General features: G+C 48.6%; 2 protein-coding genes across 5 annotated transcripts in view; one reads left to right on the top strand and one right to left on the bottom strand.

Annotated features, from left to right (window-relative positions):
• The first annotated feature begins 2,404 nt into the window (after nucleotides 1-2,404).
• CHAMP1 (chromosome alignment maintaining phosphoprotein 1) lies at nucleotides 2,405-16,205 on the top strand. Its single transcript, XM_044250177.1, has 3 exons — nucleotides 2,405-2,505; nucleotides 7,269-7,389; nucleotides 12,683-16,205. Exon 3 carries the CDS (start codon nucleotides 12,737-12,739, stop codon nucleotides 15,179-15,181), a length of 2,445 nt encoding a protein of 814 aa, XP_044106112.1. The 5' UTR covers nucleotides 2,405-2,505; nucleotides 7,269-7,389; nucleotides 12,683-12,736; the 3' UTR covers nucleotides 15,182-16,205.
• The window catches only part of UPF3A (UPF3A regulator of nonsense mediated mRNA decay), a 35,463-nt gene continuing 27,831 nt past the window's right edge, over nucleotides 8,615-16,246 (bottom strand). For 3 of the 4 annotated variants that reach the window (XM_044250178.1, XM_044250179.1, XM_044250183.1), the window contains 2 exons: nucleotides 10,263-10,434; nucleotides 8,615-8,689 (listed from right to left, as the gene is read on the bottom strand). In XM_044250178.1, coding sequence (XP_044106113.1) covers nucleotides 8,630-8,689; nucleotides 10,263-10,434 — 232 coding nt within the window. In that variant the 3' untranslated portion in view covers nucleotides 8,615-8,629. Of the gene's footprint in view, nucleotides 8,690-10,262; nucleotides 10,435-11,023; nucleotides 11,073-16,246 lie in introns of those variants that run through there. The other variant, XM_044250180.1, reaches the window with a different exon arrangement.

The raw sequence follows: 16,246 nt of genomic DNA, 5'->3' as shown, positions 1-16,246 counted from the left end.
GGGGTGTCACCAACATTTTCAATATGCAAATCCATACAATGCAGGTTGTAACACGGCGCTCACTGGAGTACCGACTACAAGGAGGGCTAAGAGAAGTAATAAAAATACATTTACCCTTACACTCAGGAAAAGCACGTTTATGGGCATTTTATGAGGACACGTATCCGTAAGACCCAACATCTCACCATAAGGCATTCATCCACGACAAGAGCCTGCTGCCGTCTGCAACCACTTACCTCCAGGCTTGTAATACACAGTCCCATCACCGGAGAGAGATGCACGTCTCAGCAACACAACAGGACTGGCCCACCCCAGGGAACCAACCCTTCCAGGTATCTTACAATCCCGCTCCCGGAAACTCCAGCCGTTAGAACGAAGTCACGGAAACCACGCCCCAACTTCAGAAAAAAGAGCGGCATCTCCCCAGCCAGACGCTGCAGATCACGAAGCAACTCCAGAGTGGACCCAGTCTGTCCTGTTCCCAGGGTCCAGGGGGCACCACATTCTTCCAGGACGCCATCCTTGAACAAGACTTGGTATTACTCTCGTCAGTCCTGTGTGCAGCCAGCACGGTCTTGAGCGCGTCAGCCTCTCACGCCGACCCGAGCACGCCTCCCCCTCACTGCTCACTGCTCGGCCAGCTGCGAAGCATCCGGAGCACGTCCGGCCATACCCGCCCCCCCAAAGGCATCTCCTCACGCGGTGAAACGACGGGAGTCCTCGCGAACTGCACATCAGGTTGGCCGGGGCCGCAAACCCACGCCTTACCTTATCCCTTCCGGCCCGGTTTCCACCGCGTCCTTCTCAGCTGCGGCCGCTACAGGCTGCGGAGCACGAAGCCAACACCGGGAGCTCCTCCGGACCGTAAACCCATCATCATCCCACGGCCTCCAGGCACCGCACCCGTCCCCACCCGCACCGGCGCCCCTGCGTCGGGCACCCGGGACAGAGCCCCGCGGGGGCGCCGTGTGCTGCGGGGGCGGAGCGCTGCTCCCCATCCTCCTGCCGGCCCTCGGGGGAAGGGGTGTGGGGGTTCCACCTCGCTCGCCCTGCGACCGCACGTCCCCCTGCCGCACCCCGACAGGAGCGGAAGATTAAGTGACCTGGGAGGCCTCGGGTGAATTCAAAAGCGCTTTCTGAGCCATTAAATCCCATCACCGGCGGCAGTTTGGGAACGCGCTCAAGTTGTCACGGCGGCGCGAATCCGCGCGTTCCCGCCAGCCGGTCCTTCCGCGCATACGGGACTCGGGTTTCAGGGGAGCCACCGCGTCCAGGACGGCCGAGGCGCAGCACGGATGCTCGCCATACTCGTCGCTCCAAAGTCAGCTCAGACAGCACCACGGGGCCTCGCGGTACCGCTGCCAGAGCCCTGAGCGCATTTCCAAGAAGCCTTCCCTCCTCGGCCGTCTGGCAGCCAGACCGATCGCCTCACGCAGGAAACGACCTCCCCGAGCGCAAGTCCGCTCACTTCCGAGTTCCAAGGCCGCTTTCGCCACCGCCTCGCAAACCTTCGGGACGACGTACGTCTCTCCGGCGGGCGCCTCATTCCCGGGCAGCAGCAACCGTGCGGTCCCCTGGGCGCCCGGGACCAGGCCTGAGGCCGGCCCCGGGCCCCAGTCGTCCGGGACACGCCCCCCCCCGCCCCGCCCCCGGTCGGGAAGCCTCGCTTCCCGCGCACCATCGCCTCAGCCCGGGCCGAGGCTGCACCACACGCCCCGGTCCCCGCAGGCCTCGGCTCGGTGGTACCTTCTGCCTTTTCAACTCTGAGAAGACGTCGGCGGCCTCGGCCAAGAGAAGAAACACCCCCGGACCTTTTCCTGGACTGCCTCCCGCTCCCGGGACAGTGAGGGAGCCCCTTCCCGCCGGCCAGGCCGCTGCTCACGGCCACCGGGCGCGACGACGCGGGAGAACGAGCGGCGGCCCAAACACCCGTGAGAAGGCCAACGGGCTCCACCCGCTCCACGCACAGGGCTCCCCGAAAGGCCCGACGACGGAGAGGGGCGGCCTCCTAGCTACGTCAGCCACTCGTTCCCTGAAACCCACCCTCGGGGTCTGGAGCGCTTCCCTCAGCGCGGCCGGACTCAAGCAGGGCGACAGCCCCCCGCCGTCCGCGCCGCCCAGCGAGGCCTCCGACCCAGCACTTAGCCCGGTCGGCACCCAGGTACCTCGGTGTGGGGCGTGGGGAGGAGGGGGGGAAACAGGTTACGTCACTTCCGGAGGCAGGGCGGGCCGCTCGACACGCTAGCGTACTTCCGGCAAAGCGGCGCCCGGCGATCAGCAACCGGATTGGGCCGTGCCGGAGAGCGCGGGACGCCAAACTCGCTTCCCATCAGCCCCCGCCAGCCCGTCCGGCGGCCGCGCGCACGCCCGCGCGCCCGCAGCCCGCGCCTGCGCCGTGCAGCCATTGGGGAGGCCGCCGTGCCGCCGGGCCTCGCGGAGCAGCCGGGGAACGCGAGCGCGGCTCCCGCCGTCCTTCCCGAGTGTGGACGCCGCCGCGGCCCACCGGTGAGGAGCAGGGCGCGCGGGCAGGGGCGTCGCGCGGGCCGGGGCGTCCCGCAGGCCCGGGTCTGAGGAGGCCCGCCCCGGGCGTGCACCGAGGAGCAGGCCTGCGCCGGGTCCGCCGCGGGGTGGGCCTCGGGGCGGGGGGCGAGCCGCGCGTGGCCTGCGGCAGGCGGGAAGCACCGTGCGGGACGCCGCGGGGAGGTCGGAGCTGGCTGCTCGAGGGAGGCGCTCGTTCCGCTTCAGCCCGGGACGGGGTTCCCGGTGCCCCTCGTCGGCGTCGGCTTTTGTCATTGTTGCTGCTTAGAAATGAGCTGGGCAGCCCGGAGGGGGAGACCCGAGACCCCGGAGCGCGCCCGGGGCTGGCGTCCGGGTTAGGGGAAGAGCTCCCGCCGGCCAGCGACAGGAGCAGCAAACGGGTCTTCTCCGCCGGAGGCATCCGGGCGGCCCGTGCGCACAGCGCAGGGTGCGCGTCAGCCGTCGGAGTCCGGGAAATCGAAGCAGAGCGAGGGGCCGCGCCACACCCACGGGGGTGGCTGCGAGCGGAGACAGATCGCAGGGGTTGGGGAGGGCGCGGGGCGCGGGGCTGGCGGCCACGAAGAATGCTGTAGGAAAGGGGGTCGTGGTTCCTCCGATTTCAGCGCAGAGTTACGTGGGATTCAGCAATTCCGCTCCTGGGCTTCGACTCCGAAGGGTTGAGAGCAGGGACCCGGCGCGTTCGTCGTACGCCGTGTAACCAGCAGCTTTGTTCAGAATAGCAAGGGAGGCAGTGCTGCGAATACGTATCAACAGATGGGCGGAAAGTAAATTGTGGCTGCACCGTGGGATGGGATTCATCCTTAAAAAGGAAAAGGATTCGGGCGCCTGGGTGGTTGGTTACTGCCTTCGGCTCAGGTCGTGATCCCAAAGTCCGGGGATCGAGTCTCGCATCGGGCTCCCAGCTCCGCAGCGGGGAAGGACCTTCTCCCCTCTCGTGCTCTCTCTCTCAAATAAATAAAATCTTTAAAAAAGAAAAAAAAAAAAAGAAGACAGTTCTAATGCATGCTGTGGTATAGACGTTGGACGTGAAGTAAGCCAGAACACAGGACAAGTGTGTGATGCCATTCACTGGGACAGAGAATGGAATAGAGATTACCGGGGGCCAGTGGGAGTACGGGAATGGGGCGTTCTTGTTTAATGGGTACAGAATTTCTGTTTCTGGTGATGAAAAGTTCTGGAAATGGGTAATGGGGATAGTTGTACAGCATTGTGATATACTATACCACTCAGTTGTGCATTTGAAAATTGTTAGAATGGTAAACTTTGTTGTATTTTACCATAATTTTTTTTAAGATTTTATTTATTTATTTGACAGAGAGACGCACAGTGAGAGAGGGAACACAAACAGGGGGAGTGGGAGAGGGAGAAGCAGGCTTCCCACAGAGCAGAGAGCCCCGTGTGGGGCTCGATCCCAGGACCTGGACTGGACCCAGGTCCTCGATCCCTGAGATCATGACCTGAGCTGAAGGCAGACGTTTAACAACTGAGCCACCCAGGCACCCTATTTAACCATAATTGTAAAAATACATGGGGGGAGGCACCTGGGTGGCTCAGTCAGTTGAACCTCTGACTCTTGGTTTCTACTCAGGTCAGGATCTTGGGGTGGTGGGATCAAGCTCCACATCAGGTTCTGTGCTCAGTACGGAGTCTCCTTGTCCCTCTCCTTTTCTCTCTTTCTCAAATGAATATGTAAAGTCTTAAAAGAGTGACGGTGTCAAAACCAGAGACAATAAGAAGACCTGTGTTTATGAGGATCACAGGGAATTGTTCTGGCTGTGAAATTATTCTGTTCCATTGTGTAATGCTGGGTATGTGACACTGCATTTGTGGAAACCCATAGGCTTGTGCAGCAGATAGAATGATCCCCTAACTGAATTCTGCACTTCAGTAAATAGTAATATATCAGTATTTCTTCATCAGTTGTAACAAATGTACTAATACAGGATGTTAATAATAGGAAAAATTGTGTGCAGAGGAGGAAAGAAGGTAAATAAAGGTAGAGACTTTTCCTTTCAATATTTTCTTTAACCTAAAACTAAAAAATAAGCTTACTGATTTTTAATTAATTAAGTTTTAGTGGTAAAGAGCAATGCTAGTGGGTATATACTAGTTGAACCCAGTTAGCCTTAAACATGCTATCCATACTGAGTTTTTGTTTTTTTTAAAGATTTTATTTATTTATTTGACAGAGCGAGATCACAAGCAGACAGAGAGGCAGGCAGAGAGAGAGGAGGAAGCAGGCTCCCCGCTGAGCAGAGAGCCCGATGCGGGCCTCGATCCCAGGACCCTGAGATCATGACCTGAGCCGAAGGCAGCGGCTTAACCCACTGAGCCACCCAGGCGCCCCTGAGTTTTGTTTTTAAAAGCTAGAGCATCAAAGTCTTTAACGAGGACCAGGTGTTAGACTTAAAGGAAGCTACTGAATAGGAGATAGGTGTGAAGTGGTGATGGCCTGGCAAACCACTTAGCACTTTTTTTAGGGACACCGTGTAGTCTGTAGAGGCAGAAGGTAGGGTCAGAGAAACTGTTCTTAGTCTGAACTGTGTAGAGTTTACTTTTATATTTAGGCTTAGGAGCTCTGAAATTTAGTGGGGCGTGGGGAATGGTAGGATCTTAAAGCTGGGAGGAATCTCAGTGTCTAGCCTCTACCCAGGAGCCGAATTCTGGACTCACTGTTGCAGCGTGCCCATGGGAAAGACCTCATGATGTTTCAGCAGAGATCCAGAATCAGGAAATCAGGATCTTCTGTGGCTTCCTCTGACCTAACTGTTGTGATCTCAGGCCCACTTTTCTCCATCAGCATCAGTTTTCACAATTGTAAAGTGAAGAGTTTGGACTTGAGTCCCTTGAGGGTTCTTTCAGTCCTGTACTGGCCATGGCCTTATAATTACAGAGGGCTCCTACCTGGCAAAGCAGCTCATTCTAGTCCATGATTGAGTAGTTTGTAAAACTTTATCTTGAGCTAGAATCTGTTTTCCTGCTAGTTTCCACTTGTTGCTCCTAGGACACATTACGTATTATCCACAATTCTTCCAATTTTGAAGTTGATCGGTTTCTTTACTCACAAAAGACATGTTTTTAAAGACTGGCTGCCATCCTGGCTACTTTCTTTTGCATGTTGCTCAGTGTTATGAACTCAAAGTGTCCTTCCTGCCCAGAACTGGAGACCGTGATCCATTGGGACATTCTTTCCCGGTAGACTGTGGAGTGCAGTTTTCTGTGGACTCATCTTCTTGATTTTGCCCATTACACTGCCTTGTCAAGGTCTTATAGATTCCAGTGCATTAGTTTAGTCAAGATAAAGTAGAAAGAACATAGATAATCCGGTCCTCTGTCAGAAGCTGATTATTTGCTTCATCCTGATCACTCTACTTAATGTCTAGGTATGCATTTCCTCAGCTATGAATGAAGTTTTGAAGTAGGTGATCCCTGAAGTCTTTCTGCCTCAAATCCAGTGATTTGAAAACTAGACGGTAGCTCAGGTCTCTTTGAGTTCTAAAACCCTGTGAATCTAAGGTCAGGTCTCCAGTCTTCATGACGGGATGTTTAGAGGTAATAAACAGGTACTTTCTGAGCATATACCATGTGCCAGGGATGTGCAAGGGTTGCAGGGATGAACGGGTAGTCCCTGCCCTCTAAGAGCCGGACGCTTAGAGTACCAAAGAGTGATGGCTACACTGGGGGTGTGCACACAAAGAGGGTTGGGGACGGGGGGACCGAAGAGGGACGGTACAGGGAGCAGAGCGTGTGGGCCATTTTTTAAGAAGTAATTCTGCCTGAAGGATGGAGAGACTTGCTGGAGGGCTGGGTGGCAAGATGGGGAGTGTAAAGAAGAGGAAGTGCCTGTGTGAAGGTCCAGGGGCTTGGTTTGTAACGGGATTATAGGTGGATCCTTATTTAGAGAATGTGGTCCAGTCGCGGCCAGACAGATGGTGAAGAGCTCTATATGCTGTGATATTGGGGATACTTTGAGGAATTGTGGGTAGGCAGATGCCGTTAGGTTTCTGTGTTTGGGACATGGCTAGAAACTGTACGGAGTGGATTGCAAGGAAGGGAGACTGGAGGCGGGGAGAGCACAGCTATCAGAATGATCACAGGCTGAGAAATGTGCCGGAACTTCCCAGCAGAAGTGTGTTGTGAGCTATTACCTAGCTTGCTTGTGGCCAGTTTTCTTCCTTTCTAACCCTAACCCTCACCCAGACCCTGATACTTTCTCTTTGAAATCCACGTGTGAAGAGACTGGAGGCCTTGAGTCGTCACTGAAGCACCAGTCTCCTTCCTTCTTGCTCGAAGCCTTTTCCTTTGCCCTTTAGTCCTGTTGATTATCTTGTCCCTTCCTCGCTGCCTGGTACTTTGCTGCCCTTCAGTGTAGTGTGGATAACGGACAAAACATCAGCGGTTCCTGTAGTCTGTGATCACAGCAGCAGTCTGCTGAGTGCTGTCCTGCCCCTGAAGTGAACAGTGGGTTTGAGTGCCGTGGCTCTGGACAAGGACGTTAATTCCATAGTAGGTTTTCAAGTAGAGTTAGATGTGCTTGGTATCATGGTAGGATCCATGGTCATCTTTGGGTCATTGCATTAAAGCCAGTGGATTGGATCCCTGCCGCTGTCGGGGGGAGCAGAACAATGAGAGAAATGGGCAGAATTCTTCTGCAGGGCTGTGGATTAGCACACTGTAGTTTTGGTTACGCTTCCTTTATTTATTTATTTATTTATTTATTTATTTTTCAGGTCCAGCTCTCATCTTTGTTCTTCATGTACTACAGGCTATTTTCTGTAGTTCACTCAGAAGCCATGTAGACTTGCCTGCCCTCTGAAGACATACTCTTAAGACTTCTGGGAAGAGACGCTGGTAAGTCTAAGTCTGCCGGAGAAGAGCCTGCGGTTCTTCATCTCTTTCCCGCTCTGAATGTACTGGTCCTGGATTTACAGTGTTACTCTTCTTTTTTAAGATTTTATTTATTTATTTGACAGACAGAGATCACAAGCAGGCAGAGAGAGGGGGGAAGCAGGCTCCCTCCTGAGCAGAGAGCCCGATGCGGGGCTCCATCCCAGGACCCTGGGACCATGACCTGAGCCAGAGGCAGAGGCCTAACCCACTGAGCCACCCAGGCGCTCCTATAGTGCTACTCTAACAATTTTCCATATGTTTTTGTTTGCCTTTTAACATTTAGGAGAATATTTTTAAGATGTGAACATTTTTTGAAAGTGCTTATACTCAAGGAAGATGCATGCACTCCTACCTAGTAGTACGTGAATGTGTACTAGATACGCACATATATGGTAGAGTTCGGGGTTTGAGAAGTGGATTTTGTTCAATTCCTGTTTTTGTTTTAAGTAAGAGGTTATTAGGGTATGATAATGAGGCCTGGGAGTCGGCAGGTTTGGGTAGACTGGCCGGAAGAGTTGATGGTAGGAAGAGGAAACAGGGAGGGACAGGTGGAAGAGATGAGGAACACGGAAGTCTGAGGAGTCATGGGGTTTAACGCAGACTAGAGGGAACAGGATGGTTGAGGAACTGACTGAGTGGCACTAGATGAAGGGGTGAGAACGCTGATGACTCAACGCGCAGTTGGTTGGGCGGCTGCCTTCGGCTCAGGTCATGATCCCGGTGTCCTGGGATCGAGTCCCGCATCGGGCTCCTTGCTTGGCAGGGAGCCTGCCTCTCCCTCTGCCTCTGCCTGCCACTCTGTCTGCCTGTGCTTGCTCTCGCTTTTCTCTCTATGACAAATAAATAAAATCTTTAAAAAAAAAAAAAACCAAACAGTGATTGAGAACAAAAGGAGTCCTTCCGATCTGAGAAGCTGGGGTAGCTGGAGGCTGCCGGAGGCAAAAGCAGCAGGAATTAGCCCAAATGATATTCATCAAAGATAGAGTAATTTACAGGAGCAGCTGTAAAATGTAGGGTTAGCGTAGAATTTCCGGAGAGGCAAGAAGCAGATACAGCCAATGGAAAGTAGAAATAGGGAGAAACGGGCTAGAGCTTTGCCTGTAGAAAGGCACCATAACGCTTGGGCAGCAGTCGGGATGGAGGGTGTGGCTGAAGAGGAGACCAGCTCTCTGCTTGTCGCACTTCGAGAGAGGTCCGTTTTTCATTGGATAAGTTTGCCAGAAAAACCTTCCTGATGATAGAATAGTGTGCCCAGTAATTTCTGTGGGAATAAAAGAAAATGCTTTACTCTTATAGTTCATGATCTGATTCCTATATTGTGCTTACTGGGCTTATTGATGACCCTTTATTTTATGAGTTAGTATTGGTAAAAAGTTGATGAGTTAACATACAGGAAATGAAAAAAGTTGTTTTGTTGATGGGACTTTAAATTAGGCAAAGTGAGGAAAGAGGTCACTAAGTAAAAATACTTTCTCCTACTGTACACCAATTTGTCTGTTTCTTTCTTTTTAAGATTTTATTTATTTGGCAGAGAGAGAGGACAAACGGGGGGAACAGCAGGGAGAAGCAGACTCCTGCTGAACAGAGAGCCCAACCTGGACCCTGGGATCATGACCTGAGCCAAAGGCAGCCACTTAAGTGGCTCGACTGAGCCACTCAAGTGCCCCTATACCCCACTTTCTTGAGAAGGTGGGGAAAGTCTCCTTAGTTAACAGTTCATTTAAGCTTAAGAAACTCAAATCATGAAAGTACAAAGCCTTGCTTCCTGTAGTGGTTAGGACTTGAGTATATTTCAGATGAGATACTGCGTGTTGGTCAGCCCGAACTTTACCATGGTCATTGTGGAGTATTTACTTACCAGAAAGTAAATTATTTGTTAGATGCTACCCTTGTGGTTTCTAGTTTAATAATCATAACTGACACTGAGGGCTCACCACCAGATACTGTTCTAAATATGCTACAGAACCATTGAAGAGTCCAGGAAACTGAAGCATAGAAAGATTCAGCAACTTAACAAAGCCATCGAGTGAAACAGGACTCACTCAAACCCAGCAAGCATGAGGTCTTAACCTCTGTGTTTCCATATATTTGATGTAGGGCTTATTGTAATATCATGATGTGCTTTAATATCTAATGTCCACCTTATTTAATAGGAACATCCCTCGACTGTTCATTATGGCCACTTATGGCCAGATGGGTTTATTGAGATATTGCAGCCTTTTCTTTTAACATTCTTCTAGTTTTATGAGACGTTGGGCCTGAGGGGCATCATTCACCTACATGTTCTTTCTGCACATTTTCCTTGCTATGTTTGTTAGTTGAAGATTCTTTTCAGAGATTTTTCTTCGGTACTAAGTGATCATGTTCTTTTTTTAGTCTGTATAGCCCTAAAAACAATTTTCTAAAAGCCAGGATGGTTGCAGGGTAATTCAGAAGGTCTAGTACTTTCTGAAAAGCACTTGTTTCCTCAACTGTCTTCTCGCCTTTTTGAATTTAGACCCCAAAGTGCAGATGAAACACCAGTGATACGGGTGATAGAAAACAATGTCAATAATAACATCTTAAAAACAAGTTATCAAAATTAGAAATGTTAAATTTTTTAAGTTAATATTTTTGAAATTATTAAAGCGGGAGCCGCTGAATATAAATAAGCGTCTCTAGTCTTTACTGTATTTTGAGGAGCAGTAATGTGGAAGGAACACGTTTTAACCTTGTAATTACTATTAGCACAGAAAACAGCGTCTGCTCCTGGTGGCAGCTGATACTTTTGGTAAAGGATAGGACATAATTTAATGAGGAAGGACTTCGTGATTCATTCCCTTGGATAAACTCACGGTGTGTGTTCCAGAATCTCCTTTGGCACTTGCTGAGTTCCCATGCTGAGGGGAGTGCACCAGATGGAACCGGTAGAGAATCGAAGGGTGTCCGAGGTACCTGGCTGGCTCAGTTGGGAGAGTGTGAGCCCCATGTTGAGTGAGTGGAGCCCATGTCGGGGATAGAGATTGCCTAAAAAAAATTTAAAAATAAAACAGAGTCCAGAATGGATTCCTAAACACAAAATATAGTAATGCTAAAGGGAACATTACAGATCAGTGAGAAAAAAAGTTGCAGAGACAACTGAAGTATCCATTTGGAGTGGAAAAAAATGGGCTGAATCCCTGTCTCTTTTTACCAGATAGAGTAAAAATACAAATATAAAGGGGTACCTGGGCAGCTCAGTCGGTTAAGCGTCGGACTCTTGGTTTCAGCTCAGGGCATGATCCCAGGGCTGTGAGACTGAGCCTCAAGTGGAGCTCTGCCACCCAGGGCATGGAGCCTGCTTAAGGATCTCTCCCTCTGCCCCTCCCCCCCCAAAAAGTACAGATATAAAAAGAATGAAATCCTCCAAATCATAGGAAAAAAATATTGACTGCTTTAAAAAGTAATGGAGCGGGAAAGCCCAATATATAACCGTCATAAGAAAAATACCTTTTAAGTTTCTAATTTTTACATAAACTAGCTGTGTGTGGAAAAAAAGCACATATATATGTACACATACATACCATAAAGTCAAGAGACATGATAAACTAGGAAAATACTTACAGTAAAGGGATAACTTCTTTTATGCAGACTATTTACAGATAAGTAAATGGACAAGGCACATCCTACAAAAGAAATACACACAGCTAATAAGGGAAAATGTTCACTCTTACTAAAGAAAAGCACCTTGGGGCGCCTGGGTGGCTCAGTCGTTAAGGCCTCTGCCTTTGGCTCAGGTCATGATCCCAGAGTCCTGGGATCGGCCCCCGCATCGGGCTCTCTGCTCAGCAGGGAGCCTGCCGCCTCCTCCTCTCTCTCTCTCTCCCTCTCTCTCTCTCTGCCTGCCTCTCTGCCTACTTGTGATGTGTCAAATAAACAAATAAAAATCTTTTTAAAAAAATTTTTAATTAAAAAAAAAAAAAGCACCTTAAAATAATGCTGCAACTCCAGTTTTTACTTAGAAGTTTAATAATGCTCAGTATTGATGAGGGAGTTGGGGAATTGTCCCTGGTACATACACTGTTGCTTGGTATGTAATAGTACTACAGTACTTCTTGAGAGTTTTATGAAATGTATCGATTTTAAATTAAATCACCTTTGAACCAGGTAATTCACTTCTAGGAATTTTCCTCCAGAAATACCCCCAATTCAAGATATGCAAGGAAATTTAGTGCTTATTCTCTATATAAGTAGAAACATACAAACTTGGCCTACTTTGGTTTCTAGAATCTCTGAAACCTTCTCCTCGCCCTGAAGCCTCAGGAGCCTGGTATTTCTCCAGAGCCACTTTCTCTTCCTTAAATGACAGCAGTGTGTTTAATGCCTCATATAGTGCAAGATAGTGTATTCATAGAACAAGTGATACTGTGTACGTATGTTGTTCTGCATAAATGACTACATTTTTAACTATGAACTCCTGTACTTTCCACCACCCTCGAAGACTTGCTTTAACTTCTAATACTGGCAGGCAGGCTCCTGCCTCAAGGGTGTCATCCATCCGAATTGCCCTTTGCCAGACAAACTGCCTTTACATCGTTCCGGATCTAGGCTTGAGCGTCTTTCCTTGACAGCCATCTGTGCACATGTGGCTAAGCACCATAGTATAAGACCTCTCTTTAAACCCATGTGCCTAGAAAAACAGGGCACAGAAAATAGTTCATTTATTAAATGAATAAATAAAATACTTGATATTAGGATGGATAAAACATTACAAAATGCGTTGATATTTTTAAAAAGTCATATTTTCATGTTTTAGTTTTAGTTTAACAAATGCTCTCTGAAGTGGAGCTAGTTCCTTGCTCAGCCTTAAATTGCCTACCGTTAATTTCGGTGTTGGCTAAGCTTTATATGCTGACAGCTACCTTGTTGATGCTGGGGTTCAGAGTCAAGATGTAAGGCACATGGTAGGTGATTCTGGGGTCAGGCTTGGGCCACCGTTATGACCTGGGTGAGGCATCTCTCTGAACCTGTTTCTTCATCTACAAATAAAAACAATACTGAGTCATGGTTTTAGGAGGATTACATGAGGTGATACCTCTAAAAGTCACAGTTCCTGGATCTCAGTTAAAGGTTAGTTCCATGTTTCCTTTCTCTTCAAAATCTTTATTGAGGTATCTGATAAATACACATGCCATTCCAGACTTAAAATTATGCAGTTACAGAAGGGATAGAGAACAGCGTTTTTTTTTTTCAAAGTTGTATTCCCTGAAAATAATTTATTTCTGCTTTATTGCAGTACTGTTGAAAGGTTTTACAGAATATAATCGTGTGTGTTGTGACAGAAAGAGAAATGGAAGTATTCCAGGAAATCCGTAAACCACCATCACGCTTGGAGTGCGACCACTGCGGTTTCCGAGGCGCAGATTATGAAAATGTGCAGATCCACATGGGCACCGCCCATCCAGAATTTTGTGATGAAATGGATGCTGGTGGGTTAGGTAAAATGATATTTTACCAGAAAAGTGCAAAGCTGTTCCACTGCCATAAGTGCTTCTTCACCAGCAAGATGTACTCCAATGTGTACTATCACATCACCTCTAAACATGCAGGTCCAGAGAAGTGGAATGAGAAACCAAAAAATCAGCTAAACAAAGAAACAGATCCTGGGAAAAGCCCTCCTCTTTCGGAACACCAGAAAACACCCTCTAATTCAGAACTCCCAAAACCCATACCTGCCCTTTCCATAGAAACACAGAAACTTGGCCCAATTTTATCTCCAGAATCCCCAAAACCTACACCTCTCACTTCCCTGGAGCCTCAGAAGCCTGGCACTGTTGTTTCTCCTGAGCCACAGACACCTTCTCTTCCTTCTCCTGAGCCTCCAAAATCTTCCTCTGTTTCTTCTCCTGAACTTCCAAAATCAGTCCCTGTTGTTTCTGAGTCTCAGAAACTAGTCCCTCTTCCTTCTCCAGAATCACAGAAACTTGCCCCTGTATCTCCTGAGCCAGTAAAGGCCTCTCTTACTAAACCCCAGAAACACTCCCATTTCCCAGAAACACTGGGCCCACCTTCAGGCTCATCTCCAGAGTCACCAGTTTTGGCTGCTTCCCCTGACCCTTGGGGTCCATCCCCAACTGCATCTCCAGAGTCTCGGAAACCAGCCCGGACTATCTCCCCTGAGCCAAGGAAGCCATCCCCATCGGAGTCTCCAGAACCTTGGAAGCCATTCCCTGCTGTCTCTCCAGAACCCAGAAGACCAGCCCCAGCTGTGTCACCAGGTTCTTGGAAGCCAGGGCCACCTGGATCCCCAAGGTCTTGGAAATCCAGTCCTTCAGCATCATCAGGACCTTGGAAGCCAGCTAAACCTGCTCCATCTGTGTCTCCTGGTCCTTGGAAGCCGATTCCTTCCATCTCACCTGGACCATGGAAACCAACTTCCTCTGTGTCCCCCGCATCCTGGAAGTCTTCGTCAGTCTCGCCGGGCTCCTGGAAGTCTCCCCCTGGGTCTCCTGAGTCGTGGAAGTCTGGCCCTCCAGAACTCCGAAAAACAGCTCCCACCCTGTCACCTGAACATTGGAAGGCAGTTCCCTCGGTGTCCCCTGAGCTTCGCAAAGCAGGTCCGCCCTTGTCTCCTGAACTTCGCAAACCAGGCCCACCGTTGTCCCCAGAGATCCGCAGTCCAGCGGGATCTCCAGAGCTCAGAAAACCTTCAGGGTCTCCGGAGCTTTGGAAGCTTTCTCCTGATCAGCGAAAAACTTCCCCTGCTTCACTTGATTTTCCCGAGTCCCAGAAAAGTTCCCGTGGTGGTTCCCCTGACCTCTGGAAGTCTTCCTTCTTTATTGAACCTCGGAAACCTTCTGGACCGTCTGAGTCCCCTAAGGCAACCTCCGATATATGGAAACCTGTTCTCTCTCTTGATACCGAACCTAGAAAACCCGCCCTGTTTTCTGAGCCCAGCAAAACAGCCCCTCCAGCATCTCCTGAACCACGAAAACGTGCTCTTTTTCCCGAGCCCCGGAAACACACCCTTTTCCCTGAACTTCCCAAATCTGCTATCTTCTCAGAATCTCAGAAGGGAGTTGAGCTTGGTGATGAACTACAGACAGATGCCATAGATGATCAAAAGTGTGATATTTTGGTTCAGGAAGAACTACTAGCTACACCTAAGAAACTCTTAGATTCTGACACCTTGTTTCCTTCCTCAAAGAAGCTCAGGAAGGACAACCAAGAGAACTCCGATGCTGAGCTGAGTAGCAGTGAGTATATAAAAGCAGATTTAGATGTGCTGGACAGCAAGGGCCAAGAATCCAGCAGTGATCAAGAACAGGTTGATGTAGAATCTATTGATTTTAGTAAAGAGAACAAAATGGACATGACTAGTCCAGAGCAGTCCAAAAATGTCTTGCAATTTACTGAAGAGAAAGAGGCTTTTATCTCTGAGGAAGAGATTGCAAAGTATATGAAGCGTGGAAAAGGAAAGTATTACTGCAAAATTTGTTGCTGTCGAGCTATGAAAAAAGGTGCAGTTTTGCACCATTTGGTTAATAAGCATAATGTTCATAGCCCTTACAAATGTACAATTTGTGGAAAGGCTTTCCTTTTGGAATCTCTCCTTAAAAATCATGTAGCGGCCCATGGGCAGAGTTTACTTAAATGTCCACGTTGTAATTTTGAATCAAATTTCCCAAGAGGCTTTAAGAAACATTTAACTCACTGTCAAAGCCGGCATAATGAGGAGGCAAATAAAAAGCTGATGGAAGCTCTTGAACAGCCACTGGAGGAGCAGCCAATTTGATTTTTACACATGGTGTGGGTATGTGATCTACAGTTTTGTTTGTTGAAACTGTGTAAAGCATAGTTAGATAGCATAGTTGGATCAGTAGTTGTTGATGTGTATGCTGTACTGTGTTTAATTGTCTCAGTAGTACTACAGAGAATGAACATTTTGGGTTTGTTTGGTTTTTTTTCATGTCTCTGTGGCTATCTTGTAAGTCAATAAATTTGTAACTTTATTCCAATGGATAAAATTTCTCTAATTTCTTTTGAATATATTTGAATAATATGAAGATGTAGGAAGCCCACTTACCAAGAGCAAGCTGTACTCAATTTAAAACATCTAGTCAAAGTGTATCTTTTTGTGAAACTAACTTCAGACAGTGGAAATTATTAGTTGGAATGTTTGGGAATTAGGCATGGAAAATTTGAGAAATTTTTTTCTCTTCAATATATTTTCAGACCTTAAGTTCCTTTTTGATCATATAAAGTTAGTTTATAAATCTTGAGCAGTTCTAGATGTTTATTAGCTTTTATGTCATGGAAAATTGGAGTCTCAGGGTTGCTGATTTTCTGCTAAAAGAGATGTTGAGTAAGTTTAAAGATTTGTAGCTTTCTCTAGGAAACTGGGAAAGATGAGTGTGACTTAGGTCCTGTCCTTAGTTGTTTCCTTCTGAGTCTTCCATTCTGCACCGCCTTCCCCCGTGCCACCCCACTCCCGGGTCCGTCTCTTTGCTTCCCTGTGAGCTCACACCAACAGATGATCTTTAACTGCCAAACGTGTCGAACTGCACTTCCTGCTCCTGGGCCTAACACGCCTTCTAGGTGGGGTTCAGACCTAGTAATGAGTAGGACCTGAGAGTCTTCCAGATTCACAGTAGAAACTTCTGTAAGGAGACATTTCTGTTTGAGAGTATGTCGATTGTATGTTTTCCACAGTTGTTGCCGTAAATACCTTGTGCCTGTTTGTGGATCATTTTGTTCTAAAATATTTTGTCAAATGTGTATCAACCAAATTAAAAACCAAGGCTTTCATGTCAGCAGCACCCTTATGTGTGTGTTTTCTTTTGTGTAATTTTCCTTGTGT

The sequence above is a fragment of the Neovison vison genome, chromosome 5 (assembly GCF_020171115.1).
Source record: "Neovison vison isolate M4711 chromosome 5, ASM_NN_V1, whole genome shotgun sequence".
Taxonomy (NCBI): Eukaryota; Metazoa; Chordata; class Mammalia; order Carnivora; family Mustelidae; genus Neogale; species Neogale vison.
Note: the sequence above shows the minus strand (reverse complement) of the source record. Positions and strands in the feature narration are given on the sequence as shown.

Coding starts and splice junctions, on each gene's coding strand:
- CHAMP1 (XM_044250177.1), top strand. CDS start 12,737: ATGGAAGTATTCCAGGAAATCCGTAAACCACCATCACGCTTGGAGTGC.